The sequence below is a fragment of the Oncorhynchus keta genome, chromosome 25 (genome assembly GCF_023373465.1).
Source record: "Oncorhynchus keta strain PuntledgeMale-10-30-2019 chromosome 25, Oket_V2, whole genome shotgun sequence".
NCBI lineage: Eukaryota > Metazoa > Chordata > Actinopteri > Salmoniformes > Salmonidae > Oncorhynchus > Oncorhynchus keta.
This window is the reverse complement of record NC_068445.1, coordinates 44,865,464-44,878,340: the sequence shown is the minus strand read 5'-3', so window position 1 is coordinate 44,878,340 and position 12,877 is coordinate 44,865,464. Positions and strand designations below refer to the sequence as shown.

General features: G+C 44.7%; 1 protein-coding gene across 2 annotated transcripts in view; it reads left to right on the top strand.

Annotated features, from left to right (window-relative positions):
- snx18a (sorting nexin 18a) overlaps positions 1 to 12,541 on the top strand; it is a 30,497-nt gene extending 17,956 nt beyond the window's left edge. The window contains exons 3-4 of one of the 2 annotated variants that reach the window (XR_008079618.1): positions 9,056 to 9,743; positions 9,871 to 12,541. Coding sequence is in view for 1 of the 2 variants with exons in the window: in XM_035736562.2 (XP_035592455.2) it covers positions 9,056 to 9,309 (254 nt within the window). In the remaining variant the exon portion in view is untranslated. Of the gene's footprint in view, positions 1 to 9,055 lie in introns of both variants that reach the window. The other variant, XM_035736562.2, reaches the window with a different exon arrangement.
- Positions 12,542 to 12,877: the final 336 nt, after the last annotated feature.

Here is a 12,877-nt window from a genome sequence, read left to right as displayed (position 1 = left end):
ACCAGTTAACCCACTGTTCCTAGACCAGTTAACCCACTGTTCCTAGACCAGTTAACCCACTGTTCCTAGACCAGTTAACCCCACTGTTCCTAGACCAGTTAACCCACTGTTCCTAGACCAGTTAACCCCACTGTTCCTAGACCAGTTAACCCACTGTTCCTAGACCAGTTAACCCACTGTTCCTAGACCAGTTAACCCACTGTTCCTAGACCAGTTAACCCACTGTTCCTAGACCAGTTAACCCACTGTTCCTAGACCAGTTAACCCCACTGTTCCTAGACCAGTTAACCCACTGTTCCTAGACCAGTTAACCCACTGTTCCTAGACCAGTTAACCCACTGTTCCTAGACCAGTTAACCCACTGTTCCTAGACCAGTTAACCCACTGTTCCTAGACCAGTTAACCCACTGTTCCTAGACCAGTTAACCCACTGTTCCTAGACCAGTTAACCCACTGTTCCTAGACCAGTTAACCCCACTGTTCCTAGACCAGTTAACCCCACTGTTCCTAGACCAGTTAACCCACTGTTCCTAGACCAGTTAACCCCACTGTTCCTAGACCAGTTAACCCACTGTTCCTAGACCAGTTAACCCACTGTTCCTAGACCAGTTAACCCACTGTTCCTAGACCAGTTAACCCACTGTTCCTAGACCAGTTAACCCACTGTTCCTAGACCAGTTAACCCACTGTTCCTAGACCAGTTAACCCACTGTTCCTAGACCAGTTAACCCCACTGTTCCTAGACCAGTTAACCCACTGTTCCTAGACCAGTTAACCCACTGTTCCTAGACCAGTTAACCCACTGTTCCTAGACCAGTTAACCCACTGTTCCTAGACCAGTTAACCCACTGTTCCTAGACCAGTTAACCCCACTGTTCCTAGACCAGTTAACCCACTGTTCCTAGACCAGTTAACCCACTGTTCCTAGACCAGTTAACCCACTGTTCCTACCCCAGTTAACCCACTGTTCCTAGACCAGTTAACCCCACTGTTCCTAGACCAGTTAACCCACTGTTCCTAGACCAGTTAACCCCACTGTTCCTAGACCAGTTAACCCCACTGTTCCTAGACCAGTTAACCCACTGTTCCTAGACCAGTTAACCCACTGTTCCTAGACCAGTTAACCCCACTGTTCCTAGACCAGTTAACCCACTGTTCCTAGACCAGTTAACCCACTGTTCCTAGACCAGTTAACCCACTGTTCCTAGACCAGTTAAACCCACTGTTCCTAGACCAGTTAACCCACTGTTCCTAGACCAGTTAACCCACTGTTCCTAGACCAGTTAACCCACTGTTCCTAGACCAGTTAACCCACTGTTCCTAGACCAGTTAACCCTCTGTTCCTAGACCAGTTAACCCTCTGTTCCTAGACCAGTTAACCCACTGTTCCTAGACCAGTTAACCCACTGTTCCTAGACCAGTTAACCCCACTGTTCCTAGACCAGTTAACCCCACTGTTCCTAGACCAGTTAACCCCACTGTTCCTAGACCAGTTAACCCACTGTTCCTAGACCAGTTAACCCCACTGTTCCTAGACCAGTTAACCCACTGTTCCTAGACCAGTTAACCCACTGTTCCTAGACCGTCATTGAAAATAAGAATGTGTTCTTTAGACCAGACTTAACCCCCTAGTTAAACCAGGTTCAAATTACTGTTATAAAAAAAACATGTTTCCAGAAGTTACCCACTGTATTCAGACAATCCCACTTTTGTAGGCAAAATACTCCCAGCTCTATTGAAATGAGCTAAGACCAGACTAAGCACTGTTCCTCGCCAACAGACACAACATGGAAGGAGAACACTGTTTTAGCAGTAGGTTAACCAACCAAACCTGGTTCTCTGACCATGAATCTGTTCCTAGACCAATCAAACAGTAGTTCCTAACTAGTAACCCACTGTTCCTAGACCATCTTACCCAAAGCCAACCATCGGACACTTGTTTGCATTAACCCTTGTTTCCCAGAGTCAACCCTCAGGTACCATTTAACCCTCTGTTCCTAGACCAGTTCGGGTTAGATGAGTTAACCCACTGTTCCTAGACCAGTTAACCCAGTGTTCCTAGGACCAGTTAACCCACTGTTAGGATGACCAGTTAACCCGGGTTAGGATGAGAGAGTTAACCGGGTTAGGATAGAGAGAGTTAACCCGGGTTAGGATGAGACCAGTTAACCCACTCGGGTTAGGAGACCAGTTAAGTCACTGTTCCTAGACCAGAGTTAACCCGGGTTAGGATGAGACCAGTTAACCCGGGTTAGGATAGACCAGTTAACCCGGGTTAGGATGAGTTAGAGAGAGTGGTTAGGATGAGTTAACCCCACTGTTCCTAGTCGGGTTAAGGATGAGAGCGAGACCAGTTAGGATGAGAGCGAGAGTCGGGTTAAGGATGAGAGAGTCGGGTTAGGATGAGACCAGTTAACCCCACGGGTTAGGATGAGTTAGACCCGGGTTAGGAGAGAGTTAACCCCAGGGTTAGGATGAGAGAGAGAGTAGGGTTAGGATGAGAGAGAGAGTAGGGTTAGGATGAGAGAGAGAGTAGGGTTAGGATGAGAGAGAGTAGGGTTAGGATGAGAGAGAGAGTAGGGTTAGGATGAGAGAGAGAGTCGGGTTAGGATGAGAGAGAGAGTAGGGTTAGGATGAGAGAGAGAGTAGGGTTAGGATGAGAGAGAGTCGGGTTAGGATGAGAGAGAGAGTCGGGTTAGGATGAGAGCGAGAGAGTAGGGTTAGGATGAGAGAGAGAGTAGGGTTAGGATGAGAGAGAGAGAGTAGGGTTAGGATGAGAGCGAGAGAGTAGGGTTAGGATGAGAGAGAGAGTAGGGTTAGGATGAGAGAGAGAGTAGGGTTAGGATGAGAGAGAGAGTAGGGTTAGGATGAGAGAGAGAGTAGGGTTAGGATGAGAGAGAGAGTAGGGTTAGGATGAGAGAGAGAGTAGGGTTAGGATGAGAGCGAGAGAGTAGGGTTAGGATGAGAGGAGAGAGTAGGGTTAGGATGAGAGAGAGAGAGTAGGGTTAGGATGAGAGAGAGAGTAGGGTTAGGATGAGAGAGAGAGAGAGTAGGGTTAGGATGAGAGAGAGAGAGTAGGGTTAGGATGAGAGGGAGAGAGTAGGGTTAGGATGAGAGGGAGAGAGTAGGGTTAGGATGAGAGGGAGAGAGTAGGGTTAGGATGAGAGGGAGAGAGTAGGGTTAGGATGAGAGAGAGAGAGTAGGGTTAGGATGAGAGAGAGAGAGTAGGGTTAGGATGAGAGGGAGAGAGTAGGGTTAGGATGAGAGGGAGAGAGTAGGGTTAGGATGAGAGGGAGAGAGTAGGGTTAGGATGAGAGTAGGGTTAGGAAGAGAGAGAGCGTAGGGTTAGAAAGAGAGAGCGTAGGGTTAGAAAGAGAGAGCGTAGGGTTAGGAAGAGAGAGAGCGTAGGGTTAGGATGAGAGAGAGCGTAGGGTTAGGATGAGAGAGAGAGAGTAGGGTTAGGATGAGAGAGAGCGTAGGGTTAGGATGAGAGAGAGAGTAGGGTTAGGATGAGAGAGAGGGAGAGTAGGGTTAGGAAGAGAGAGAGCGTAGGGTTAGGATGAGAGAGAGCGTAGGGTTAGGATGAGAGAGCGTAGGGTTAGGATGAGAGAGAGAGAATGGGGTTAGGATGAGAGAGAGAGAGTGGGGTTAGGATGAGAGAGAGCGCAGGGTTAGAAAGAGAGAGAGCGCAGGGTTAGAAAGAGAGAGCGCAGGGTTAGAAAGAGAGAGAGCGCAGGGTTAGAAAGAGAGAGAGCGTAGGGTTAGAAAGAGAGAGAGCGCAGGGTTAGGAAGAGAGAGAGCGTAGGGTTAGGAAGAGAGAGAGCGTAGGGTTAGAAAGAGAGAGAGCGCAGGGTTAGAAAGAGAGAGAGCGTAGGGTTAGAAAGAGGGAGAGCGCAGGGTTAGAAAGAGAGAGAGCGTAGGGTTAGGAAGAGAGAGAATTTCTGATTCTGTGCTAATTATTTGTGCATGCTTCAGTCAAGCAGAAACGAAGTGGGATGCAGCTGTCTGGTCAGCTGGGTCACACATTGTTTAGGCATACAACTTGGCAACGAAAGGGGTGAAGTGGTGGAATGGTGAGAAGCAAAACCCGTGCCTCCTTTCTAAAAGGGAGGTTCAGTAAGGTCTTGTTTAGCCTGCCATATTTGTTGAATATAACTTAATATTCACAATATTGTTTATTTAGGTTAATGAAGTAGCATTGCTTTTGCATGTAAATTAAGAGTATCCTAAATTGACAAAAAGACAAACAAATGAATTCCCCTTCCCTTGTTCTGTTGGCTTCTGCCAGTGCCCCGGAACTCTGTCAGTGCCCCGGAACTCTGTCAGTGCCCCGGAACTCTGTCAGTGCCCCGGAACTCTGTCAGTGCCCCGGAACTCTGTCAGTGCCCCGGAACTCTGTCAGTGCCCCGAAACTCTGTCAGTGCCCCGAAACTCTGTCAGTGCCCCGAAACTCTGTCAGTGCCCCGGAACTCTGTCTGTGCCCTGGACTGTATTCATTGTTTGAAAAGCCATGCTGCGTTGTAATGCTTTAAATCCCCTCCATGGCCATAGACCAGGCCTGTGCGGTAATACATGAGTATTTTTAGCTTTTACTTCCCCCTTTCACACCCATTATCATAGCCAATAATAATGCCCACAGACTCGGGCCTAGTCAGATCTCAGGCCGATGGGAACCGGTTGTTCATGCCAGGAATCTGGAGCCTATTTTTGGGTTGAGCCCTCGGTGTCATCGAGCCTGTTGTAGATCTATAATGATCTGTTATGAGAGGTTTTAATGGAAGTCTCCTTATGTCATATAATGTTATGTCTAGGTAATGGTAAAGTAATGTTGTTGTGATGTTGACTTTAGAACTCTTCCTCTAAAGGGAGAGTTCACCCAAATTCCAAAATTACACGTTGGATTCTTTACCCTGTCAGCAGGACAAGTTATGATGCACTGTTTCCACATGCTAATGGTTTTGTTTCCCTGGTCACCGTTTCCACATGCTAATGGTTTTGTTTCCCTGGCACTGTTTCCACATGCTAATGGTTTTGTTTCCCTGGTCACTGTTTCCACATGCTAATGGTTTTGTTTCCCTGGCACTGTTTCCACATGCTAATGGTTTTGTTTCCCTCTACTGTTTCCACATGCTAATGGTTTTGTTTCCTTGGCACTGTTTCCACATGCTAATGGTTTTGTTTCCTTGGCACTGTTTCCACATGCTAATGGTTTTGTTTCCCTCTACTGTTTCCACATGCTAATGGTTTTGTTTCCCTGGTCACTGTTTCCACATGCTAATGTGTTTGTTTCCCTGGTCACTGTTTCCACATGCTAATGGTTTTGTTTCCCTCTACTGTTTCCACATGCGAATGGTTTTGTTTCCCTGGTACTGTTTCCACATGCGAATGGTTTTGTTTCCCTGGCACTGTTTCCACATGCTAATGGTTTTGTTTCCCTCTACTGTTTCCACATGCTAATGGTTTTGTTTCCCTGGCACTGTTTCCACATGCTAATGGTTTTGTTTCCCTCTACTGTTTCCACATGCTAATGGTTTTGTTTCCTTGGCACTGTTTCCACATGCTAATGGTTTTGTTTCCTTGGCACTGTTTCCACATGCTAATGGTTTTGTTTCCCTGGCACTGTTTCCACATGCTAATGGTTTTGTGTCCCTGGTACTGTTTCCACATGCTAATGGTTTTGTTTCCCTGGTACTGTTTCCACATGCTAATGTTTTTGTTTCCCTGGTCACTGTTTCCACATGCTAATGGTTTTGTTTCCCTCTACTGTTTCCACATGCTAATGTTTTTGTTTCCCTGGTCACTGTTTCCACATGCTAATGGTTTTGTTTCCCTCTACTGTTTCCACATGCTAATGGTTTTGTTTCCCTGGTACTGTTTCCACATGCTAATGGTTTTGTTTCCCTGGTACTGTTTCCACATGCGAATGGTTTTGTTTCCCTGTTACTGTTTCCACATGCTAATGGTTTTGTTTCCCTCTACTGTTTCCACATGCTAATGGTTTTGTTTCCCTGGCACTGTTTCCACATGCTAATGGTTTTGTTTCCCTCTACTGTTTCCACATGCTAATGGTTTTGTTTCCCTGTCACTGTTTCCACATGCTAATGGTTTTGTTTCCCTGTCACTGTTTCCACATGCTAATGGTTTTGTTTCCCTGGCACTGTTTCCACATGCTAATGGTTTTGTTTCCCTGGCACTGTTTCCACATGCTAATGGTTTTGTTTCCCTCTACTGTTTCCACATGCTAATGGTTTTGTTTCCTTGGCACTGTTTCCACATGCTAATGGTTTTGTTTCCTTGGCACTGTTTCCACATGCTAATGGTTTTGTTTCCCTCTACTGTTTCCACATGCTAATGGTTTTGTTTCCTTGTCACTGTTTCCACATGCTAATGTTTTTGTTTCCCTCTACTGTTTCCACATGCTAATGGTTTTGTTTCCTTGGCACTGTTTCCACATGCTAATGGTTTTGTTTCCTTGGCACTGTTTCCACATGCTAATGGTTTTGTTTCCCTGGTACTGTTTCCACATGCTAATGGTTTTGTTTCCCTCTACTGTTTCCACATGCAAATGGTTTTGTTTCCTTGGCACTGTTTCCACATGCTAATCGTTTTGTTTCCCTGGTACTGTTTCCACATGCTAATAGTTTTGTTTCCCTGGTCACTGTTTCCACATGCTAATGGTTTTGTTTCCTTGGCACTGTTTCCACATGCTAATGGTTTTGTTTCCCTCTACTGTTTCCACATGCTAATGGTTTTGTTTCCTTGGCACTGTTTCCACATGCTAATGGTTTTGTTTCCTTGGCACTGTTTCCACATGCTAATGGTTTTGTTTCCCTCTACTGTTTCCACATGCTAATGGTTTTGTTTCCTTGGCACTGTTTCCACATGCTAATGGTTTTGTTTCCCTCTACTGTTTCCACATGCTAATGGTTTTGTTTCCTTGGCACTGTTTCCACATGCTAATGGTTTTGTTTCCTTGTCACTGTTTCCACATGCTAATGGTTTTGTTTCCCTGGCACTGTTTCCACATGCTAATGGTTTTGTTTCCTTGGCACTGTTTCCACATGCTAATTGTTTTGTTTCCCTGGTACTGTTTCCACATGCTAATGGTTTTGTTTCCCTGGTACTGTTTCCACATGCTAATGGTTTTGTTTCCCTGGTCACTGTTTCCACATGCTAATGGTTTTGTTTCCCTCTACTGTTTCCACATGCTAATGGTTTTGTTTCCCTCTACTGTTTCCACATGCTAATGGTTTTTCCACATGCGAATGGTTTTGTTTCCCTGGTCACTGTTTCCACATGCTAATGGTTTTGTTTCCCTGGTCACTGTTTCCACATGCTAATGGTTTTGTTTCCTTTTCACTGTTTCCACATGCTAATGGTTTTGTTTCCCTGGCACTGTCTCCACATGCTAATGGTTTTGTTTCCTTGGCACTGTTTCCACATGCTAATGGTTTTGTTTCCCTGGTACTGTTTCCACATGCTAATGGTTTTGTTTCCTTGTCACTGTTTCCACATGCTAATGGTTTTGTTTCCCTGGCACTGTTTCCACATGCTAATGGTTTTGTTTCCTTGCACTGTTTCCACATGCTAATGGTTTTGTTTCCCTCTACTGTTTCCACATGCTAATGGTTTTGTTTCCCTGGTCACTGTTTCCACATGCTAATGGTTTTGTTTCCCTCTACTGTTTCCACATGCTAATGGTTTTGTTTCCCTCTACTGTTTCCACATGCTAATGGTTTTGTTTCCCTCTACTGTTTCCACATGCTAATGGTTTTGTTTCCTTTTCACTGTTTCCACATGCTAATGGTTTTGTTTCCCTGGCACTGTTTCCACATGCTAATGGTTTTGTTTCCTTGGCACTGTTTCCACATGCTAATGGTTTTGTTTCCCTGGTCACTGTTTCCACATGCTAATGGTTTTGTTTCCCTCTACTGTTTCCACATGCTAATGGTTTTGTTTCCCTGGTACTGTTTCCACATGCTAATGGTTTTGTTTCCCTGGGTACTGTTTCCACATGCTAATGGTTTTGTTTCCCTGGGTACTGTTTCCACATGCTAATGGTTTTGTTTCCCTGGTCACTGTTTCCACATGCTAATGGTTTTGTTTACCTCTACTGTTTCCACATGCTAATGGTTTTGTTTCCCTCTACTGTTTCCACATGCTAATGGTTTTGTTTCCCTGGTCACTGTTTCCACATGCTAATGGTTTTGTTTACCTCTACTGTTTCCACATGCTAATGGTTTTGTTTCCCTCTACTGTTTCCACATGCTAATGGTTTTGTTTCCCTCTACTGTTTCCACATGCTAATGGTTTTGTTTCCCTGTTCACTGTTTCCACATGCTAATGGTTTTGTTTCCCTGTTTACTGTTTCCACATGCTAATGGTTTTGTTTCCCTGGTCACTGTTTCCACATGCTAATGGTTTTGTTTCCCTCTACTGTTTCCACATGCTAATGTTTTAGCATTTGTAGCACACATATCATTTAAGTTATGAGACCAATATTAGCGGGGGGTTTTTCACATGTCCAAATTAACTGAAAATATCTCAAATTCATTGTGAAGCTCAACCCAGTTGCTTATCGGCGTTTTGAACATGTGTGGAAAAAGTCTGATATTTGTGCCACAAAATGCTAAAATGTTTGCACAGTGTTAGGGAAACTAAACCAAAGCATGGATTTCTGTCACACCTTGTCCAAAGACAACGTACAGGGTGAGGAAACCATTGTCATGTTGTAATTTGGGTTTGCCTTTTAATTGGCTATTTGGATGCACATATTAACTATTTTGTTGTTTCCTCTCCTTTAATGAACTGTCGATAAAAATGGCCACTGACCCTCTCCTCTTTCTCCTGCACTGACCCTCTCCTCTCTCCTCTCTCTCCAGGAGCACTGACTCTATGGACCACTGCTTGCTTTCTGGACCACTGACCCTCTCCTCTCTCCAGGACCTTAACCCTCTCCTCTTTCCTGACCACAGACCCTCTCTCTCTCCTGGACCACTGACCCTCTCCTCTTTCTCCTGGAGTACTGACCCTCTCCACTCTCCTCTCTCTCCAGGAGCACTTACCAAGGTGAAGGAGTCCCAGAAGCACGTTGAGGAAGGCAAGATGGACGCTCCCCAGGCGGACGGCGTCAACGAGCGCTGTAACATCATCTCCTTCGCCACGCTGGCAGAGATCCAGCACTTCCACCAGGTCAGGGTGAGGGACTTCAAGGCCCAGATGCAGCAGTATCTAACCGAGCAGATTGGCTTCTTCCAGAAGATCACCGGAAAGCTGGAGGAGGCCCTACAGAAGTATGACAACGCTTAGTCTCCCCCCTCTACTCTAAGGGACACCTCTGATTGGTCTAAATCCGATTGACCACGTTCTGATTGGTCGAGATCTCATATCCGAACCCCCCCCTTCCCCGATTAGTCCAGAAATGACCCTTGACCTCCCTCAGTCGGCCAATCATTGAAGCCCCAGGTGGACATTACCTTCAACTGCCAAACAGCAATACAATCCACTGTGAGAAGACACAGACAACACTGAGCGACCTGGATAGTCCCCTGAAGGCTGGATGTTGATCCCATCCCTACTGTTTAAATGGGTTTTAATGCAGTGTTGTTTTTCCTGGATCAAAATGGGGCTTGGGTGGTGGGTGTGGCAGGGGCGTGGCCATGAGCGTGACAAAATGTATCTGTTTTAAAGCTAATCTCCTGCAATTCTACACATTTTGCCATGTGGCTGAGAGAACATTAGCAGTTTTTTTTAAAGCTTATATCTATAATTCTACACATTTTGCCATGTGACTGAGAGAACATTTGCAGTTTTTTAAAGCTTATATCCTATAATTCTACACATTTTGCCATGTGGCTGAGAGAACATTAGCAGTTTTTTAAAGCTTATATCTATAATTCTACACATTTTGCCATGTGACTGAGAGAACATTTGCAGTTTTTTAAAGCTTATATCCTATAATTCTACACATTTTGCCATGTGGCTGAGAGAACATTTGCATTTTTTTTAAAGCTTATATCCTGTAATTCTACACATTTTGCCATGTGGCTGAGGGAACATTTGCAGTTTTTTAAAGCTTATATCCTATAATTCTACACATTTTGCCATGTGGTTTATGCTGTCTGAGTGACTCAAACATTCTAATGAAATTAATGGGGGCACCATGCCATGACAAATATTCCTGAATGCATCATTTTTTAAATTTTAGATTCTCCCTGACAGTCTGGCTTTTGTTATGGTGATTGTTACTTTTTAAGAGGCTGTTATTTAAGAAATAAATACATATATATTAGTTTTTCTACATACTTTATATCTTGTTTTAGTCGTTTTAAGTTTACACTGAAAAATGTTTTTCCATATTTTTATTTTATTTTACTGTTTGGACATAGACGGTCCGAAAACAACACTGAGGCAGCAGACAGCCCAATGCTTTTCTATGTAGAGAAAACACTGAGGCAGCAGACAGCCCAATGCTTTTCTATGTAGAGAAAACACTGAGGCAGCAGACAGCCCAATGCTTTTCTATGTAGAGAAAACACTGAGGCAGCAGACAGCCCAATGCTTTTCTATGTAGAGAAAACACTGAGGCAGCAGACAGCCCAATGCTTTTCTATGTAGAGAAAACACTGAGGCAGCAGACAGCCCAATGCTTTTCTATGTAGAGAAAACACTGAGGCAGCGGACAGCCCAATGCTTTTCTATGTAGAGAAAACACTGAGGCAGCGGACAGCCCAATGCTTTTCTATGGAGAGAAAACACTGAGGCAGCAGACAGCCCAATGCTTTTCTATGGAGAGAAAACACTGAGGCGGTTTAGGAGGTGAGCCACTCAGACGTGAGACTACAGAAGCGGAAGGTCGTTAAAGCTTCTCTTTTTGTTTTTGATCGACAATGAGGCAAGCCTTCGGTTGGTTGTAAAGTGTTGATTTTACCGAGGGCTATCCTCGTCGCGATTTGGTTTGGTAGGTGTCCGTAGTCCAGCGAGTGGGTGGACGATTAAAATACCCTCTCCTGTAAACTTATTATTCCCTACTGCTGCTTGTAGCTACACGGGAAGGTATCTTAACCTTGTAGATCACACTATGTCCACTAAACCTGTTTTAAACAACGTGACTGGTTATTAAGATGGAGTCCCATAAAGGGACAGTGATTTGTTCAGAGGGGGGAGTCTCTACCGTTAGTGGCTTTAAACCGTTACAATGCTGCCTTCTGCTATAACACTTGAGCTCCTCATAGTGTGTGTGTGTCCCAAATGTCTTCATACTTCCTAGTATATAGTGCATTACTTTTGACCAGAGCCCCTATGCGTAGTGTGCTATATAGGGGAATAGTGTTTCCATTTGGGACATGTTGACACACACAGACTCCTAGCAGACCAGACAACCGGACTTGTGCCTTCTTTTCTTTTTTTTTGGATTGTCTCTCTCTGATGAAACATTATTTTAATTTTCTTTAAAAAATAATTTCTATAAAGGTTTATGTAATATAAATATATTCTCATATTTAGTTTTTAAGATGCTTGTTTGTTGCAAATATTATAGAAAGATTATCAAGGACCACGCGATGCTTTTGGACTTGTGTTTTGTTGGAGTTGAGAGAAGTGCCCAGCCGATGGGGAGCAGAGTCCGTCTGGACTGCTTGGAGTGCTGACCTCGATGATTCTCCCTTCAGAGACTGAAGTCTGATTCAGGGGCGTCAATGTAGAGAGAACATCCCACCGACACTGCGCTCGGTGGGATAACCTGTTCTGTTCTTACTGCAGGCTTGGATTCCATTCAGTGGATATCATGGGACCATGAACTCTGCCTGCTTAAAGGTTCAGAGCCTTGGAACGCAAAGGAACATGTCTCAGACTGAAATGGACTGGACAGCCGGCTTGGACTGAAATGGACTGGACAGTCGGCTCAGACTGAAATGGACTGGACAGTCGGCTCAGACTGAAATGGATTAACACAGACTGAAATGGACTGGAATGTCGGCTCAGACTGAAATGGATTAACACAGACTGAAATGGACTGGACTGTCGGCTCGGACTGAAATGGATTAACACAGACTGAAATGGACTGGACTGTCAGCTCGGACTGAAATGGACTGGACTGTCGGCTCAGACTGAAATGGACTGGACTGTCGGCTCGGACTGAAATGGATTAACACAGACTGAAATGGACTAGACTGTCGGCTCAGACTGAAATGGACTGGACTGTCGGCTCAGACTGAAATGGACTGGACAGTCGGCTCAGACTGAAACTAAACTGGACATTTTAGCCCTCCCTGAAATTATAACGTTATTTTTTAAAAATGACTTTAAATATTATTCTTGCACAATGTTATTTTTTTTTACTTTTTTTTTTTTTTTACTGTTGATGGATGTCAGTCTGTCAGTCAGACTGGTTGATGGGTGGACATCTTTCCTCTCCTGTTATTAATTGTCTACTGATCCTAGTACAGATCTGGACACCTCAGCCAGCCTGACTCTCCTGTTATTTCAACTTATGTGCCAGTTTTCGTGTCGAGTCAGAGACTAAATAAACTACATAAACTCCTCCACGTATCTCATTTGTACATGTCTGCCGTCACATTGTGATGTTTCTGCTCAGGGACTCCCAGTGGTCTTGTCTGGTCCGAAAGGGTTCATTTCTCCCTGCTTCTTCACACGTAATCTAACTAGTCCGACGTAGGCTACACTGATCTGATGACAGACCTGCAGGCAGGATCAGGATCAGGATCAGGCTCGGGATCAGGATCAGGCTCGGGATCAGGATCAGGCTTAGGATCAGGATCAGGCTCGGGATCAGGATCAGGCTTAGGATCAGGATCAGGCTCGGGATCAGGATCAGGCTTACGATCAGGATCAGGCTTAGGATCAGGATCAGGCTTAG